The 20,616-nt window shown below is 40.3% G+C and overlaps 1 protein-coding gene across 15 annotated transcripts in view; it reads right to left on the bottom strand.

Annotated features, from left to right (window-relative positions):
• VPS45 (vacuolar protein sorting 45 homolog) overlaps positions 1-20,616 on the bottom strand; it is an 84,307-nt gene that overhangs the window by 31,201 nt on the left and 32,490 nt on the right. For 10 of the 15 annotated variants that reach the window (XR_010117550.1, XM_063626092.1, XM_063626087.1 and 7 more), the window contains one exon: positions 5,281-5,412. Coding sequence is in view for 11 of the 15 variants with exons in the window: in XM_063626092.1 (XP_063482162.1) it covers positions 5,281-5,412 (132 nt within the window). In the remaining 4 variants the exon portion in view is untranslated. Of the gene's footprint in view, positions 1-3,615; positions 4,180-5,280; positions 5,413-14,915; positions 17,373-19,684; positions 20,601-20,616 lie in introns of those variants that run through there. The other 5 variants (XR_010117553.1, XM_063626097.1, XM_063626099.1 and 2 more) reach the window with 3 other exon arrangements.

Genomic DNA, 20,616 nt, shown 5'->3' with positions numbered 1-20,616 from the left:
TGAATGTCAGCTCCTCATGGATGCTATAGATAAAATCCTTCTTAAGATAACTCATAAGTCAAAATCACAGAATACATGCAGAAATGCTTCATCATGAACTAATGTTAACAGATACAACAGCAGAATTAGACCTCCACATACTTTGGTTTATAGAATTAATGTGGTTTAGGAAAAATAAAGGATTTGAAAACATGAGAAAAAAAGAGGATATTAACAAAAACATCAGGCAAATTTGAAAAAGAAGCAAAATAAAACTCGTAAGCATAAAAATATAATACTAGTGGACTTAGTAGACAAATTAAACATAGATTAGATATAGCTGAAGAAAGAATTACTAAACTGGAACACTGATCTGAAAAAATTATACAGAAGACAGCACAGAGAGATAGCAGATGGACAACATAAATGAGAGATTAAGAGACCTGAATAATAGATGAAGGTTTAACATATATCTCACAGTAATTCCAGAAGGATAGACAACAGAAGATGAAAGAGAAGCAACATTCAAAGAAATAAGGACTGTAAAATTTCCAGAAATTATGCCAAACATGAATTTTTCATACCAAGTAATACAGTATTCCATTGTTGTCTTACTTTTAAGTAAGTGAAAATTATCAACCTGAAATTCTAAACTTAGCTGAATTAAGACACTTTTAGACAAAGGCATCAAAATGAACAATAGCTGAAAAAAATACTAGTTTTTTTTTTTGTTTTTTTTTTTTTGAGACAGGGTCTCTTTCAGATAGGCTGGTGGGTGGTGACATGATCACGGCTCACTGCAGCCTCAATCTCCCAGGCTTGTGATCTTCCCACCTCAGCCTCCCAAGTAGCTGGACCACAGACACATGCTACCATGCCCAGCTAACTTTTGTGTTTTTTGTAGAGACAAAGTTTCACCATGTTGCCCAGCCTGAACTCCTTGAAATCCTCTTGAATTCCTGGGCTCAAGCAATCCGCCTGCCTCGGCCTCCCAAAGTGCTGGGATTATGGGTGTGAGCCACTATGCCTAGTCCATGCCCAGCTAATTTTTACCTTTTTTTTTTTTTTTTTAGAAACAGAGTCACTCTATATTGCTCAGGTTGGTCTTAAACTTCTGAGCTCAAGTGATCCTCCCGCCATGGTGTCCTAAACTACTGGCCAATAATTTTTTTTTTTTTTTGAGATGGTGTTTTGCTCTGTTGCCCAGGCTGGAGTGCAGTGACTCGATCTTGGCTCACTGCAACCTCCACCTCCCCGGTTCACGCAATTCTCCAGCCTCCTGAGTAGCTGGGATTACAGGCATGTGCCACCACGCCTGGCTAATTTTTGTATTTTTCAGTAGAGATGGGATTTCACCATGTTTGGCCAGGCTGGTCTCGAATTCCTGACCTCAAGTGATCTGCCCACCTCGGCCTCCCAAAGTGCTGGGAGTACAGGCATGGGATTCAGGCAAGAATGTTCTTTAGTTAGAAGAAAATTGGATTGAAGAAAGAACCAGGAGGAAAGAAAGAAAGTGGAGGGGAAAAGGGGGCAAATATGTGGGTAAATATAAATAAACATTAACTACTGAAAATAATGATTAATTTGGGAATTTAAAAAGGTAAAACCAAAACACTGGACAATGATAGTGTACAAATTGGGAGGAAGGTGATTACAGTTAAAACATTTTAATATTCTTATATTATTTGTGAGAAAGGCAGAAATAGATTAAGTTTAGCCTTTATTTCTTCTTCTTCTTCTTTTCTTTGAGACAGAGTCTCGCTCTGTCACCCAGGCTGGAATGCAGTGGCATGATCTCGGCTCACTGCAACCTCTACCTCCCAGGTTCAAGCATGCTCCTGCCTCAGCCTCCCGAGTAGCTGGGACTACAGGCGCCTGCCACCACGCCTGGCTAATTTTTGTATTTTTAGTAGAGACGGGGTTTCACCATGTTGGCCAGTCTGGTCTCAAACTCCTGACCACAAATGATCCACCCACCTTGGCCTCCCAAAGTGCTGGGATTACAGGTATGAGCCACCACCCCTGGCCTATTTCTTCTTTTATTCAAAAAATATCTTTTAAGAACAGGTAAAACTAATCTACAGTGACAGAATTCATAATAATGAATATTTTGCAGGGATTTGTGACAAGGAGGGAGCATGAGGAATAATAAAGGCTGCTGGGGGTGCTGGCAATGTGCTATTTCTTAATCATTACACTCAGAGGTCGTCTCATAGATATATTCACTTTGCAATGTTTTACTGAGCTCTTTATCATTTATATACTTTTCTGTACATAATGAAATACCTGTGTGTAAGTGTATGTATGTGGTATCACAGAAAGATATTTGGTCTTTGCCCCCATTCTTGGCGCAGAGCTCCTAATTCCCTAAGAATTTTCTGAGTACTGAGGGTGACGGGAGTGTCTTTTGTTTCAATGAGATGACTCTTGGTGGGCCTCTAGGTAGCTTCAGGATGAGGGCTAGTTGCCTGAAAGGCCAAGCCTTAATAAGAAACTTTGAATTTTCAGCTCCACCTCTGAACCTCCAGGGCAGGGGAAACAGCTGGAGCCTGAATCAACCACCAGGGACTAATGATTTAATCAAGCATGCCCACATAACGAAACCTCCATAAAAACCCCTACCCAATAGTGTTCAAAGAGTTTGTGGGTTGGTGAACATATCAAGGTGCTGGGGTGGGGTGGGTGTTCCTGGAGCAGGGATGGAGACTCCACACCCCACCCCTATACCTTGCCCTATGCATCTCTTACATTTGGCTGTTCCTGAGTTGTATCCTTTATAATAACTGGCAAATGTAGTAAAGTGGTTTCCTGAGTTGTGTGAACTGCTCTAGTAAATTATCAAACCTGAAGAAGGGGTCATGGGAACCCCTGATTTACAACCAGTCACTCAGAAATATGGGTGGTCTGGGACTTGTGACTGGCGTCTGAAGTAGGGGTGGTCTTGTGGGGTTAAGCCCTTTTAACTTCGAGATGAGATGCTAACTCCAGGTAGATGATGTCAGAATTGAATCAAATTGTTAAATATCCAGTTGGTGTCTGGAGAATTGGAAAAATGGTGTTGGGAAAGACATAGTGTATTTGGTGTCAAGAAGAAAAAAGCCCCTCACTGTAATATTTCTGTAGAAGTTATAAAAGGAAACCCTACAGCACAGTTTACAAAAAACTAAAATTCTGATAGACTGTAAAGATATCATGTTAAATATGTATCCTAAAAATAATTTTTAAAATGCATGTTAGTATTTATATAATCTTGGGTAGGAAATAACTTTCTAGGCATGACACCAAAGGCAGAAATCACAGGTAACTGTGACCATATAAAATAAAAATAATAACAACAAAACTTTTATACAACAAAACACTGTGAATAGTATAAAACAAAAATATAGAGGAAAAAGATTTGCGAAATAAATACTAGACAAATGGCCAATAACCTTATTTATATACATAGCATTAAAAAATTATTAAGAAAAAAGGAATACTTCAATTGTGGAATGGGCAAAGAATATGGACTAGCAATTCACAAAAGAAATATATAAATAGCCAGTGAGTTCTGGACACTAACAAAGAGGTTAGTAATTGGCCCAAGTTCACAAAAATAGTAAGAGGGAAATCAGGATTCGAACCCAAGAAATCTTATCCAGTAAATATTTGTTTAATGAATGAATGATTATATATTTAACACTAGAAGATGTTTACAACAGACTGCAAAATTAAAGTTAAAACACAGAATGTATGATGAGATCCCTTTCTGCCCACACACTCACACAAACGTCTATACAGGCTTAGAAAAAAGGCCTGAAAACACTAAAATGTAACAGTGGTTAGATTATGGAAACCTTTTTTCTCTTTGTACTTTCTGAATTAAAAAAATTCAGAATATACATATATTACTTCCATAATAAAGGAGAAAAGTTATATTAAAAACCAAATAATCATAGGCCGGGTGCGGTGGCTCACGTCTGTAATCCCAGCACTTTGGGAGGCCGAGGCTGGCGGATCACGAGGTCAGGAGATCGAGACCACGGTGAAACCCCATCTCTACTAAAAATACAAAAAAAATTAGCCGGGCGTGGTGGCGGCGCTGTAGTCCCAGCTACTCGGAGAGGCTGAGGCAGGAGAATGGCGTGAATCCAGGAGGCGGAGCTTGCAGTGAGCCGAGATTGCGCCACTGCACTCCAGCCTGGGCGACAGAGCGAGACTCTGTCTCAAAAAAAAAAACAAAAAAAAAACAAATCATCATACAAAATTAAAACGTATACAAATACTTTTAATGACTCCCAATTATCTATGAATACATGGCTCAGGATGGATCTCTCAGGGTCCCTAATTTAGATTCAACAATCATGTCACGGTTCTCCAGTCTTTTCCTCTTCTACCTTTAGCTGCCAAATTAATCTTCCCAAAACACCGTGAGTTTCTTGTAATCACTGCTTTCAATAATTCCCCATTTTCTATGTACAAAAGTAGAAATTCCCAAGCCTGGCACTCAAGGCCTTCCACAATGATGGCATTCAATCATCCTTTCACTTTATTACACACATTCCAGCTAGTCGACTATTTGCTATTCTTTGTGTATGTATGTTGTGTACAGCTTTTATAACTTGCTCATGTGGTTAACTCTACCTAGAATGTGCTCTCCCTCCATATGTCCATTTTCACCCAAGGCTCAGCTAATAAACTATCTTCTATGTGAAACATTTGCTAATTTCCCTTAGTCACTCTGAGGATCCTTGGCCCTTTTATCTGCCTCTCTGGGCACTTATTTTATTATTTTTAAATGTTCTTTCCTAATAGACAATAACTTTAGGTAGGATCTTTAGATTATTCATCTTTGTATTCTTACTGAATACTTGCTAAGTGAATAAAGTTAATCAACAAAATAGAAAAACTCACAGACTTCAATGCCATTATGTTTAAGTATTTTCAAAGTCTAAGCCATGGCTATTAGGTTTCTCCTTCTTTAAAAAAAAAACAATTTTTAATTTTTCCCCCTTCCTTATGAAGTACGTCCAAGGGTTTCTCCTTTTTTGAACACAGGAAATACAAATTGTTAACAGTGTAAGATGGTTCTTACTTTCTAGGTCTTTGATCTAATAAAGAGATTTATGAACTTAACGAACTTAACTACTATAGATTCTTTGTCTCACAAATTCTTAAATTATTATGGAGCTGCAAACACCAGAGAATTTCAGTCTACAGCAGTTTGGTTAGTATTGACCAAATTTTTCCAACATAAAGGGAATTTAAGCTTTGGACCTCTGGGAAAGAGGACACAGTTGCAGAATGAATGTTCTCCTTTACCTTTTTGTGTTGTGCACTGTGGTGCCTCCCAGGACAATCCTCACTCCAGGAGTGGTGCGGTTCAGGTTATAAACTGTTAGAGCCTCTTCATAGGTGGCTCCTCCAATTACAAACACAATGATATCCTGAGGTCTGCAATAATGAAGAATGAGATATTATCACAGGATAAGAAAAAAAAAAAAAGGACTGTGACTTATATACACAGAGTTTTAATTTCTAAATCTTTTTTATTGGTGGAGGAAGCAGAATTAAAGCAGAATAGAATAAAAGGTTTAAAAAAAGTTTTAATTATCTGAAATTGGCAGGAAACAGAGCAGGAAATGCTGAATAGTGATTTGCTTTCTGTTTATGAGCGGATGTCTTATAATTTCTGTGCTGTGGATTTCAGAATAGCACAATAGTGTTTGCTGGAACCAAATGTAGAAATATTCTTTTATATTCAAGAGGCTGCAGAGTGCCTTACCGTGACATGATATCAATACAGCAGTATTTTATGTTTGTATTAATACTACACATCTCCTTTCATGTATAAGCCCTTTGTCAAATACTTAGTACAGTCCTATTACAATGGCCTCTGTCCAAGGACCTCAAAGCATTTTTGAAAGACCTAGCATATTTCAAAACATGGAAACTAGAAACATTTAGTATTTTGAGTATAAAAAAAAGAATGGGACACAAAAATTAACGGTGCTTCTGGGAACTCTATCTTTTCTTGAAATCTTTTTTTTTTTTTTTTTTTTTTGAAACGGAGTCTCGCTCTGTTGCCCAGGCTGAAGTGCAGTGGCGCAATCTCCGCTCACTGCAACTTCCGCCTCCCGGGTTCACGCCATTCTCCTGCCTCAGCCTCTCCGAGTAGCTGGGACTACAGGCGCCCGCCACCATGCCCGGCTAATTTTTTTTTGTATTTTTAGTAGAGACGGGGTTTCACCGTGGTCTCGATCTCCTGACCTCGTGATCCGCCCGCCTCGGCCTCCCAAAGTGCTGGGATTACAAGCGTGAGCCACCGCGCCTGGCCTCTTGAAATCTTTTTTCTGAATCCTTTGATAAACCAAGAAAAAGAAACCATGGAAATAAAAAAAACCATGAGTGTAGCTGATACTGGACATGTGAACACAGCTCAGTCACTAGCTTCACTTGGGTAGCACTGTGTTGTTTTACTCTGTTTCCTGTTTCAATCCTTATTAAAATGGCTTCATAACAAAAGTGAATGTTCCTCCTATTAGCTCCTTCTTTAAATATCACCAAGAAGGAGATCAAATTGTTTTTAAAACCATTACTAGGCAAATAATGTTTTTAAATCACTCATTGGACACTAAAACTACATCAATCAGAAGCATCCATTTTGAATGTTATTGCACAAAACTAACCAGAAACATCTTTAATCAAGGAATACACATGCTTATGTATAAATCATGAAAAAAAACCCCAACCCTACATTTCCTTCCTGCTTGTCTCTCTCTCTCTTTGTAAAATACCTTGAAAGAATTAACTGAGAGAGTATTTGTTCTTGTGGGACTTCACTGAAACAGAATCAGCTATTGTGGCTATTTTAAAATGTTCACATAGTCTCTAAATTGCAGAGATTTCCCAGTAAAAGTTATACAAGGCCGGGCACAGTGGCTCATGCCTGTATGCATTTTGGGAGGCCGAGGAGGGTGGATCACTTGAGGTCAGGAGTTTGAGACCAGCCTGGCCAACATGGTGAAACCCAGGCTCTACTAAAAATACAAAATTAGCTGGGCGAAGTGGCAGGTGCCTGTAATCCCAGCTACTCGGGAGGCTGAGGCAGGAGAATTGCTTGAATCTGGGAGGTGAAGGTTGCAGTCAGCCAAGATCGTGCCACCATACTCCAGCCTGGGCAACAGAGTTCCATCTCCAAAAACAAACAAACAAAAACACCCCAAAAAAACCTTCCCCCTAAAAACAGTTATACAAGCTACCAATGATGAAGAGGTTGTTATGGTAAAGTGTCAACTACGATAAGGGTCCCCAAACCCAGGCTGAGGACCAATACCAGTCCATGGTCTGTTAGGAACTGGGCGGGGGCACAGCAGGAGGTGAGCAGTATTAGGGCCTGAGCTCTGCCTCCTTTTAGATCAGTGGAGGCATTAGATTCTCACAGGAGTGCAAATCCTACTGTGAACTACGCATGGGAGGTATCTAGGTTGTGTGCTCCTTATGAAACTATTGCCTGATGATGGGTGAGGTAGAACAGTTTTATATTACTTGACTTATCAGCAACATATGACTGAGGTGATCACTTGCTGCTCCTGGATATAACTTCTTCAATTGGTTTCCAGAAAATTTCATACTTGATTTTTTCCCTTGCTACTTTTCAGTATCCTTTGATGGTCCCACTTCATCTCTGTGACCTCTTAATGGTGGAATACTCAGAGCCCAGACATTGGTCCTCCTTTCTTCTTAATCTAAACTCATTCCCTCCCTCTGTTCCATTCAGTATAGTGACCACTTGTCACTTGTGGTTATTTAAATTTAAATTAACCAAAATAAAATTAAATATTTAACTCTCCAGTAGCACTAGCCACATTTCAAGTGCTCAACAGCCACACTGACAAGTGGTTACATTACTAGTTACCAGAGAAACAGCACATTTCCTTCCCTGGATAATCACACCATTTTTTGGTTGTAAATACATCTATCTGCTGATGGCTCGCAAATCTCCATCTCCAGCCCAGACCTTTCTTCTAAACTCCAGACTTAAATATCTGTTTACTTGACATTTCCATTTGGATGTTTATTTCTCAGTTCAACATGTTTTAAATCCCCAATCTTCCCTAAGTCTGTTCTACCTATAGCTTTCCCTACCTTACTTGATGGTCACTTTAGCCTTCTAGTTGCTTGGGCCAAAAGCTTTGGACTCATCCTAACTCTTCCTTTGGGGCAGAAGTGAAGTTGGGGACATAGTGAGAGAAAGAGGGAAAAGCATAAGCCAGCTCACACACCTCAAATCTCACAGGTCATGGGGTTTTCACAGGTTACTATGATCAAATTTGCTTTTTTTTTTGAGACGGAGTCTCGCTCTTGTCACCCAGGCTGGAGTGCAGTGGTGCAATGTCAGCTCACTGCAACCTCTGCCTCCTGGGTTCAAACAATTCTCCTGCCTCAGCCTCCCAAGTAGCTGAGAATACAGGCGCACGCCACCATGCCAGACTACTTTTTGTGTTTTTAGTAGAGACGGGGTTTCACCATGTTGGCCAGGCAGGGGGTCTTGAACTCCTGACCTCAGGTGATGTGCCTGCCTTGGCCTCCCAAAGTGCTAGGATTACAGGTGTGAGCCACCGTGCCCAGCCAAATTTGCTTTTTTGAAGGATAGTTTTGGCAGCTGTGCAAGAATGAATTGGGTATAACTGTTGGGAAAAGTTGGAGAATAAAAGGCTAGTGTAAGACTTCTGGGAAGATATGATGAAACCTAGAACTAAAGACATCCCAGAAAGGGTGAAGAGGAGGTACTGGATGTCCAGTCACAAAAAAATACATATTCTTCAGTATTTGGTCAATGACTGAATGTGGAGGATAGGGGTAAAGGGGGAGTCCATAACTTTGTTTTCTGGTTTTGGTAACTAGGTGTAGTGGTTTAGGTTTGAGAAAAAGGACATTTACTGTGCATAAGACAAAAACATGCTGTGTTTTAGATACCTGTGGAATATTGTAATGGAGATGCCCACTAGACAACTGTATATTCAGGTCTAGTGCTTTCCCCGAATATGTGGTAGCTGAAGCCATGGGAATAGATGAGTTTTATCTAGGGAGATCATGTAGAATGAGAAGAGAACCAAAAGACAGATTTTGTGGTGAGTCCCTAACAACTAAAAAACAAGTAAAAAGAGTAGCCAGCATTAGCAACTGAGAAGGACATTTTCAGAAAGGTAGGAGGAGAACCAGAAGGGAGAGGTTGAGGGCCAACTGAGTCTCAAGAAGAAAAGAACGGTTAATAGTGTGAAATGCAGCAGTGGGGAAAATAAGGTGGGAATTGAGAGTCCCCTGGATTTACTACTGTGATTTTGCAAGAAATGTTTTAGTGTGTTGTAGTGGAGTAAGGAGCCAGGCTACATGGATTGAAGAGTTGAGAAACAAAAGACAGTGACTGTAGGCTTCTTTATCCAAGAAGCTTGGCTATGAAGGGAAGGACATAACTTACAGGAAAATCTAGGACCAAAGGCTTTAAATTTATAACAAAAGAAAATTGAGTATGATTATAGCCTGTGGAAAAGAAGTCGGCAGAGAAGAAGCTGAAAATAATGGGGTGATGGAGGGAGCCAGAGCCAGAGTGAGAGCAAGAGCGAGAGCGAGAGCAAGAGAGACAGAGAAAATAACAAAGGCTTCAGAAGAGCTGGTAGGAAGGTAAAACCAGAGTGGTGGCATCTGACTTTCTGACTGGTGTAAGATGATATCTCAGTGTGGTTTTCATTTGCATTTCTCTGATGATCAGTAATGTTGAGCATTTTTTCAAGCGTTTTTCGGCCACTTGTAATTCTTTTGAGAAATGTCTGTTCATGTCCTTTGCCCAGTTTTTAATGGGGTTGTTTTTACTTATTGCATTCCTTGTAGGATGTGGATAGTAGTCCTTTGTTGGAGGCATTATTAGTAGGTTGTCTGTTTATTCTGTTGGTTATTTCTTTTGCTGTACAGAAGCCGTTTAGTTTAATTAAGTCCTATTTGTCTACTTTTGTTTTTGTTGCATTTGCTTTTGGGATCTTTGTCATAAATTCTTTGCCTAGGCCAATGTCCAGAAGAGTTTTTCCTAGGTTTTCATCTAGGACTTTTACAGTTTCAGGTCTCACATTTAGGCCTTTAATCCATCTTGAGTTAATTTTTGTATATGGTTAAGAGATAGGGGTCCAATTTCATTTTTCTGCATATGGCTGGCCAATTTTCCCAGCACAATTTATCAAGTGGGGTATCCTTTCCCCATTGTTTATTTTTGTCGACTTGATTGAAGATCAGTTGGTTGTAGGTATGTGGCTTTATTTCTGGTTTCTCTATTCTGTTCCCTTGATCTATGTGTCTGTTTTTGTACAAGTACCATGCTGTTTTAGTTACTGTAGCCTTATAATATAATTTGAAGTCAGGCAATGTGACTCTGGATTTGTTTTTTGCTTAGGAGCACCTTGGCTATTCAGGCTTTCTTCTGGTTCCATATCAACTTTAGGATTCTTTTTCCTAATTCTGTGAAGAATGATGTTGGTAATTTGATAGGAATTGTGTTGAATCTGTAGATTGCACTGGGTAATATGATCATTTTAATATTGATTCTTCCAATCCATAAGCATGGGATGCTTTTCCATTTGTTTGTGTCATCTATGATTTCTTTCATCAATGTTAAGTAGTTCTTGTAGAGGTCTTTCACCTCCTTGGTTAAATATATTCCTAAGTATTTTGTGTGTGTGTCTATTCTAAATGGGACTGAGCTCTTACTTTGATTCTCAGCTTGAATGTTATTGGTGCATAAAAATGTTACTCATTTTTGTATGTTGATTTTGTATGCTGAGACTTTAATGAAGTCACTTATCAAGTCTAGGAATCTTCTAGAGGGATCTTTAGGGTTTTCTAACTATATAATCCTATTGAATGCGAACAGAGATAATTTGACTTCTTCTTTTCCAATTTGGATGTCTTACATTTCTTTCTATTGCCTGATTGCTCTGGGTAGGGCTTTCAGTATGTTGAATAGGACCAGTGAGAGTGGACATCCTTGTCTTGTTACAGCTTTTAGGAGAAATGCTTCCAACTTTTCCCCATTCAGTATGATGTTAGCTGTGGGTTTGCCATATATGGCTCTTACTATTTTGGTTTATTAAAAAGTCAAAAAACAACAGATGTTGGCATGGATGCAGAGAAAAGGGAATGCTCATATACTGTTGGTGGGAATGTAAATTAGTTCAACCTCTGTGGAAAACATTATGGAACTAGCTCAAAGAACTAGAAATAGAACTAGCAATTAAGCCACAGGGAGGGGAGCGAATGCACAGGGTATGTCCTTGCTCATGTCCCCTCTTCCCCCTTAAAAACAACAATGAAAAAAGGCTGGGCCTGGTGGCTTATGCCTATAATCCCAGCACTTTGGGAGGCCAAGGCAGGTGGATCGCTTGAGCCAAGGAGCTTGAGATCTACCTGGCAACATTGTGAGGCCCCGACTCTGCAAAAAAAATTTTTTTAAATTAGCCCAGCATGGTGGCTTTCCCCTATAGTCTCAGCTACTTGGCAAGGCTGGGGGCAGGGAGAGGGTGCTGAGATGGGAGGATCACTTGAGCCTGGGAAGTTGAGGCTGCAGTGAGCTGTGACTGTGCCACTGCACTCCATCCAGCACTCCATTCAACAGAATGAGATGCTGTCTCAAGAAAGGAAAAACAAAAAACAAAAACAACTTACCATTCGACCCAGAAATCCCACTACTGGGTATCTACTCAAAGGAAGGGAAATCATTATATAAAAAAGACACCTGCACTCATGTTTATCCCAGCACTATATACAATAGCAAAGCTATGGAACCAACCTAAGTATCCACCAATAGTGGACTGGTTAAAGAAAATGTGGTATATATACACCATGGAATACTAAGCAGGCATAAAAAAGAATGATATCATGTCCTTTGCAGCAACATGGTTGGAGCAAGAGGCCATTATCTGAAGCAGAAAAATCAAATATAGCATGTTCTCACTTATAAATGGGAGTTAAACATGGCAGGTACACATGGACATACGGATGAAGAGAAGAGACTATGGGGGACTCCAAAAGAGGGGAAGGAGAAAGGGAGATGACTGAAAAATTACCCAGATAGTTACAGACTATGTAAAAAACTAGAAGATAAGAGGCAGTTAAAGTGTTCAGAAACAATAAAATACTCAAGGCTGAAAGGACATTATATTCACCAAAAAAATGAAAAATGTAGGAAAGTAATATATATATTTGCTCAAGATAAACTGCATAATGGATTACTCAAATAAACACATTTTATTTACTTAAGTAAATAAATGAATTGCACAGATTATTTTATTAAGAAGAAGGGAGGGAATCTTTCCTTTGCAGGGGTACAGTGACCATCTTGGTGACTAATGGGAAGAATCAGACAGTTAACACCTTTGTTTTGAGCTCCTGATCTAATAAGTCAATTTAAAAAGCGGTTGAGCAGACAAAGGAGAGCATCATGGAAAATGATGTTGCTTCTCCATATCTATCCTCTGACCATCACCTGCCTGGAGAATATATCTGTCTCTTATGGAAAAGAAAGGCAAGAACTGGGAAGGAACAAATTCAAGTGGGCTTTCAGCATAGTAAGAGAACACAGTCCTTCAGTCTGATCATTTCAGGGTGGCAGGGTATTTTTGTACTACTGGAGAGGAAAGAAAATGTCATGGATGGTAAACTGTGGGTGTAGGTTATATAAATGTAAGGACAAAACCTAGATACAGGGGATAGGCTCTTAGAGCTTGGCTCAATTGTATACCTCACAAAGATGACTATGTCAAATTTGGTTATGAAAACATTAATAAATGTTTTCCTGAGCCTCCTCCTACTACTTATTCAAGCTGACTTAAGGAAGAACATCTATGAAAAACAATGTTTAAATACCCCTGACATTTTTCCTTTTCATTCCTTTTCCCAGTAAATTTTAAAAGTAGATGTTCTGATGAGGCCAATGGTAAAACATATAGCAAATCTTTTCCATATGATGGTTGAAGCTAAGTGGAATACACAAGTTCAATTCTTTGTATGCATCTTCCTGTGCTTTGTAATTCACCATAGCAACCAAAGCATTAATTAATGCAGACAGCAAACATTAGAAAACAGCAGCTAGCTCATGCTGTATAGAGATATACAAGGATAATCAAGGATAATATCTTTCGTTAAAAAATAAAAACATTAATATATAGGATACCTAGAAATCATTATTTCTTTTTAAAAATTTTTATCTTAAGTTTGGGGGTACATGTGAAGGTCTGTTACATAAGCATGTGTCACGGCGGTTTGTCATACATATTATTACATCACCCAGTTATTAAGCTCAGGACCCAATAGTTATCTTTTCTGTTCCTCTCCCTCCTTTCACCCTTCCTGCTCAAGTAGACCCCAGTGTCTGCTGTTTCCTTCTGTGTTCCTGAGTTCTTATCATTTAGCTCCAACTTTTAAGTGAGAACATGCAGTATTTGGTTTTCTCTTCCTGCATTAGTTTGCTAAGGGTGATAGCCTCCAGCTCCATCCATGTTCCCACAAAAGGCATAATCTCATTTTTTTTTTATGGCTGCCTAACATTCCATGATGTATATGTATATTTTCCTGATCCAGTCTGTCATTTGTGGGCATTTAGGTTGATTCCATGTCTTACCTATTGTGAACAGTGCTGCAATGAACATTCGTGTGCATGTGTCTTTTTTTTTTTTTTTTGAGACAGTTTCGCTCATTGCTCAGGCTGGAATGCAAGGGCACAATCTTGGCTCACCTCAACCTCTGCCTCCCAGGTTCAAGCAGTCCTCCTGCCTCAGCCTCCCAAGCAGCTGAGATTACAGGCATGCACCACCATGGCTCTTTTTTGTATTTTTAGTAGAGATGAGGTTTCATTATGTTGGTCAGGCTGGTCTTGAACTCCTGACCTCAGGTGATCCACCCACTTCGGCCTCCCGAAGTGCTGGGATTACAGGCATGAGCCACCCCACCTGGCCATGCATGTGTCTTTTTTTTTTTTTTTTTTTTTGACACGGAGTCTCACTCTGTCGCCCAGGCTGGAGTGCAGTGGAGCAATCTCGGCTCATCACAATCTCTGCCTCCTGGTTTCAAGTGATTCTGCTGCCTTAGCCTCCCGAGTAGCTGGGATTACAGGCACCTGTCACCACGCCTGGCTAATTTTTTTTATTTTTTAGTAAAGACGAGGTTTCACCATGTTGGCCAGGCTGGTCTCGAACTCCTGACCTCAGGTGATCCACCTGCCTCAGCCTCCCAAAGTGCTGGGATTACAGGCGTGAGCCACCGTGTCCAGCTTGCATGTGTCTTTATGGTGGAATGAGTTATATTCCTCTGGGTATATACCCAGTAATGGGATTGCTGGGTCAAATGGTAGTTTTGTTTTTAAATCTTTGAGGAACTGCCATACTGCTTTCCACAATGGTTGAACTAATTTACACTCTCACCAACAGTGTATAAGGGTTCCCTTTTCTCTGCAACCTCGCCAGGATCTGTTATTTTTTGTTTTTTTTTTCGAGGTGGTCTTGCTGTGTCACCCAGAGCTGGAGTGCAATGGTGCGATCTCGGTTCACTGCAACCTCCGCCTCCCGGGTTCAAGCCATTCTCCTGCCTCAGCCTCCCGAGTAGCTGAGATTACAGGCATGCGCCACCATGCCTGGCCAACTTTTGTATTTTTAGTAGAGAAGGGGTTTCACCATGTTGGCCAGGCTGGTCTCGAACTCCTGACCTTGTGATCCACCCACCTCGGCCTCCCAAAGTGCTGGGATTACAGGCGTGAACCACCATGCCCAGCCTATTTTTTGACTTTTTAGTAATAGCCATTCTGACTGGTGTTGAGATGGTATCTCACCATAGTTTTGATTTGCATTTCTCTAATGATCAGTGATATTGAGCTTTTATTCATATGCTTGTTGGCAGCATGTATGTCTTCTTTTGAGAAGTAGCTGTTCATGTCCTTTGCCCACTTTTTTTTTTTTTTGCGACAGGGTTTTGCTCTTGTTGCCCAGGCTGGAGTGCAATGGCACAATCTCAGCTCACAGCAACCTCCATCTCCCGGGTTCAAGTGATTCTCCTGCCTCAGCCTCCCGTGGCATGATTACAGGTGCCAGCCACCACTCGTGGCTAATTTTTTGTATTTTTAGTAGAGACAGGGTTTCACCATGTTGGCTAGGCTGGTCTCGAATTCCTGACATTAGGTGATCCAACCTGCCTCGGCCTCCCATATTTTAATGAAGTTGTTTTTCTCTTGTAAATTTGTTTAAATTCTTTATAGATGCTGGATATTAGACCTTTCTCAGATGCATAGTTTTTTTGTCATGAAATCTTAGCCTGTTCCTAGGTCCAGAATGGTATTACCTAGGTTGTCTTCCAGGGTTTTTATAGTTTTGGGTTTTACATTTGTCTTTAATCAATCTTGAGTTGAAATTTTTGTATATGGTATAAGGAAGGGGTCCAGCTTCAATCTTTTGCATATGGCTAGTCAGTTATTTCAGCACCATTTATTGAATGAGTCTTTTCCCCATTGCTTGTTTTTGTCAGCTTTGTCAAAGATCAGATGGTCATAGATGTGAGGCCTTATTTCTGGGCTCTCTATTCTGTTCCATTGGTCTATGTGCCTGTTTTTGTACCCATACCATGCTGTTTTGGTCACTGTAGGCTTGTAGCATAGTTTGAAGTTGGGTAACGTGATTCTTCCAGCTTTGTTCTTTTTGCTTAGGATTGCCTTGGCTATTTGGGCTTTTTTTTGGTTCCACATGAATTTTAAAATAATTTTTTCTAGTTCTGTGAAGAATGTCATTGGTAGTTAGGTAGGAATAGCATTGAATCTGTAAACTGCTTTGGGCAGTATAGCCATTTTAATGATATTGATTCTTCCTATCCATGAGCATGGGATGTTTTCCATTTGTTTGTGGCTTCTCTAATTTCTTTGAACAGTGTTTTGTAATTCTCATTGTAGAGCTCTTTCACCTTCCTGGTTAGCTGTATTCCTAGGTATTTTATTTTTTTAGTGGCAGTTGTGAATGGGATTGCTTTCTGATTTGGCTTTCAGCTTGGTTGTTGTCGCTGTATAGGAATGCTAGTGATTTTTGTACATTGACTTGTATCCTGCAACTTTGCTGAAGTTGTTTATCAGCTGAAGGAGCTTTTGAGTTGAGACTATGGGGTTTTCTAGATACAGAATCATGTCGTCTAAAAACAGTTTAACTTCCTGTTTCCCTATTTGGATGCACTTTATTTCTATCTCTTGCCTGATTGCTCTGGCTAGGACTTCCAATACTCTGTTGAATAGAAGTGGTGAGAGAGGGCATCCTTGCCTTGTACCGGTTTTCAAGGGGAATGCTTCCAGCTTTTGCCCATTCAGTATGATGTTGGCTGTGGGTTTGTCATAGACGGCTCTTTTTTTTTTTTGAGACGGAGTCTCGCTCTGTCCCCCAGGCTGGAGAGCAGTGGCTCGATTTTGGCTCACTGCAAGCTCTGCCTCCCGGGTTCACGCCATTCTCCTGTCTCAGCCTCCTGAGTAGCTGGGGCTACAGCCACCCACCACCACGCCCGGCTAATTTTTTGTATTTTTAGTAGAGACAGGGTTTTACCGTGTTAGCCAGGATGGTCTCGATCTCCTGACCTCATGATCCGCCTGCCTCGGCCTCCCAGAGTACCGGGAATAGATGGCTCTTATTATTTTGAGGTATGTTCCTTCAATACCAAGTTTGTTGAGGTTTTTTTTTTTTTTTTTTAACGGAGTCTCACTCTGTCACCCAGGCTGGACTGCAGTGGTGCAATCTTGGCTCACTACAACCTCTGCCTCCCGGGTTCAACCGATTCTACTGCCTCAGCCTCCCAAGTAGCTGGGACTGCAGGAGTCTGCCACCATGCCTGCCACCACACCCGGCTAATTTTTGTATTTTTTTTTAGTAGACACAAGGTTTCACTACGTTGGCCAGGCTAGTTTCGAACTCCTGACCTCTGATCCGCCCACCTCAGTCTCTTAAAGTGTTGGGATTACAGGCATGAGCCACATTGCCCGCCTTATTGAGAATTTTAAACATTATTTCTATATGTGGTTAAGTTAGGTGGAAACACAAACTTTCAAAAGGCAACATTTTATCTATTTTGTGGAGCATTACACTTACGGCTAAAATTGTAATTTTTGAACATACTTACAAATGGTACACAGTTCTTATGAGCATTTACTGCAGGAAAAAAGGCCAATGAAAAAGGACTGCTGCTTCACAGAAACAAAATATAAGCTGTAGCAACAAGCTTCTACTACATTTCTATAAACATGAAAAGTACTTCCTTTTTGAATTGACTGATTCTGGAATGCATGATCATATAGCTCCATTTCCTCACCAAATGAAAAAGTTGCTTGCCTTTATCAGAGACAAGAGGCAATTCTAGAGTGAGAAAAAAAAATTAGCTTGAAAAATAGGGTATGCAAGAATCCCATCTGCAGAATGATCAAATCCAATTTGTGGATATAGCTATACTGCCAAACAGCTTAAACACTAATTTAATAGCTAAGGGCTAAAAAAATTTCCACCAGCGTTCTGGTTTTGCAAAGTTGTGTTCTTGACACATTTCCTTTGATATTTTCTATTATTATAGCAACAATAAAACCTAGAATTTCTATTATGATGAGACAAATAATAATAAATACCACTATAATCAAAGACTCTTTTCAATATGATAATACAGGGCCAAGAAAGTGGCTAGAGCTGATATTGTGGCCAAGTGAATGCAGAGCCAGAATGTTTTATAGGGTTGTTTATGAACTTCAAAAATCTAAATTTTGTATAGCATCAATTAAATTTATTCTCTGGTTTAAATTTTCCAACTATAAATATTGGCATATCAACTAGAAGAGATGCCTATAGAATTTACCGAACATCTGTTGAACACCTACTATTTGTAAATCACTGTGTTAAACATTGTGAAAACTCCAAAGATTAACAAAACATAATACTTACTTCAAGATTACAATACCTAATACAACAACTAATGAGAAGGATAGATATGTAACTAACTAACTACTGTCTCAATATCCAGAGGTAACGACTATTAACAACTTCTTGAATATTCTTTCAGAAATAGTTACTGTAGGCAGGGCATGGTGGCTCATGCCAGTAATCCAAGCACTTTGGGAGGCTGAGGCAGGCGGATTGCTTGACCTCAGGAGTTTGAGACAAGCCTAGGCAACATGGCAAAACCTTGTCTCTATAAAAATGCAAAAATTTGCTAGGTACTGTGGCATGTGCCTGTAGTCCCAGCTACTTAGGAGAATGAGGTGGGATGGCTTGAGCCCAAAAGGTGCAGGCTGCAGTGAGCTGAAATCATGCCACTGCTCTCCAGTCTGGGCTACAGAGCCAGACCCTGTCTCAAAAAAAAAAAAAAAAAAAAAAAAGTTACTGTATTTATACATATATGTGCTTGTAAAAATATAAAATATATTATATATATAATATACATACATATGTATAGTCAAGCACATATTTATATACATGTACACTTTTTTTGTTTTGAGACGGAGTCTTGCTCTATCACCCAGGCTGGTGTGTAATGGCACAATCTCGGCTCACTGCAACCTCCACCTCCCTGGTTCAAGCGATTCTCCTGACTCAGCCTCCTGAGTAGCTGGGACTACAGGTGCATGCCACCATGCCTGGCTAATTTTTGCATTTTTAGTACAGACAGGGTTTCACTATGTTGGCCAGGCTGGTCTCGAACTCCTGACCTCAAAGAATCTGCCCGCCTCGGCCTCCCAAAGTGCTGGGATTACAGGCATGAGCCACTGCACCCAGGATTATACAGTTTTTTTTACCCAAAAGAAGTGTTATGTCTGGGCACAGTGGCTCACGCCTGCAATCCCAGCACTTTGGGAGGCTGAGGTGGGTAGATCACGAGGTCAGGAGTTCAAGACCAGCCTGACCAACATGGTGAGACCCCATCTCTATTAAAAATACAAAAAATAGCCAGGCATGGTGGCATGTGCCTGTAATCCCAGCTACTCAGGAGGCTGAGGCAAGAGAATCTTGAACCCGGGAGGCGGGGATTGCAGTGAGCCGAGATGGCGCCACTGCACTCCAGCCTGGGTGACAGAGCAAGACTCCGTCTCAAAAAAAAAAAAAAAGGAATGTTATAACATCCTGCTTTTCTATCTAATACATCTTAAAAAGCTTTGCATATCACTCGTGAGGAGTTATGTCATTAAAAAAAAAAAGAATACGTATTGTACTGTAGTTTAGGTAACCAGCCCTCTATTAATAGATATTTAGCTTGTTCCTAGTTTTTTTTTGTTTTTTTTGTTTTTTTTTTTTTTTGAGATGGAGTCTTTCTCTGTCCCCCAGGCTGGAGTGCACTGGCGTGATCTCGGCTCACTGCAAGCTCCGCCTCCCGGGTTCATGCCATTCTCCTGCCTCAGCCTCCCGAGTAGCTGGGATTACAGGCGCCCGCCACCATGCCCGGCTAATTTTTTGTATTTTTAGTAGAGACGGGGTTTCACCGTGTTAGCCAGGATGGTTTCGATCTCCTGACCTCGTGATCCGCCCGCCTCGGCCTCCCAAAGTGCTGGGATTACAGGCTTGAGCCACCGCGCCCGGCCAGTTTTTTTGCTATTACTTCAGTGAACATCCTTGCTTAAGTATCTTTGTGTACTTGCACAGGAATATCTATACAGTAAGCTTTTAGAACTAGAATTGGTAAATAAGAGTATTTTCAAGTCCTTTGCAGTATTCCTTCTGTTAGGCATGGCCAGGAGGTGGTATAGGTATGTTCTGTGACACCCACTGTAGTTTTGTAACCATTTCTTTGCCTTCTTCCTTCAAAATTTCCACTATCTTAGAAGCTCATAATGTAGTTGCACCGTTTTCTCCTGACCTCCTTTCCTGGTCACTTTTATTCTGTGAAGACTTTAGCTCCGGCTTACTTGTCCTCCTTTTTCTCCTTCTCTTTTCAAGATTTTCAGTGACTTTAACATCACTGTGGATTACTCATCTAACATCCTGGTCTCCTTACCAATCCTGATCTTTTCTTCTACCCACTACAACCACCCACATCCATGCTTACAATCTAAACTTCTTCGTTACAAGTATCTGAACCCCCTATGAAATCTTGAATTCAAAATATCTTTATCCAATAACTACCCCTCAACTTCCAATTTACCTATACTAATACTCTTCTGTAATAATTCTTTGGCCTCATCAAATCTCCAATTCATTTACCAATACCTTTCTCATGATCCAATACACTCTCCTCTTGTTTCCATTTCCCCAGCTAGTTGCCTTTTCCATGTTTAATCTGGAGCAGTTCAAAATTTCCAGAGGTTTTAGTATTACCAATATTTTTTATCAACTCTCAATATGTGACATTTCTACTTGTTATCTAATAGACATCTCCAACTGAACAACAAAACTCTGTTTCTCCTCAAAGCCTGAGAGTTATTCTTGACTTCTCTCTTACCCTTGTTCCATAAATCTGTGCCATTAAATATGTCTATTGATTCTGGCTTCTCTCTCAGCCTCCTACCCAAACCACTTCCATTTCTCACCTGGACTACTGCAGTCATCTCCTCAGTAGTCTCTCTGCTTCTATTTTTGCCTTCAATAATCCATTCTCACCACAAATATCTTTTAAAACACAATT

This window comes from Symphalangus syndactylus, chromosome 12 (assembly GCF_028878055.3).
Source record: "Symphalangus syndactylus isolate Jambi chromosome 12, NHGRI_mSymSyn1-v2.1_pri, whole genome shotgun sequence".
NCBI classification, from domain to species: Eukaryota; Metazoa; Chordata; class Mammalia; order Primates; family Hylobatidae; genus Symphalangus; species Symphalangus syndactylus.
This window is presented reverse-complemented; position numbering and strand designations above follow the sequence as displayed.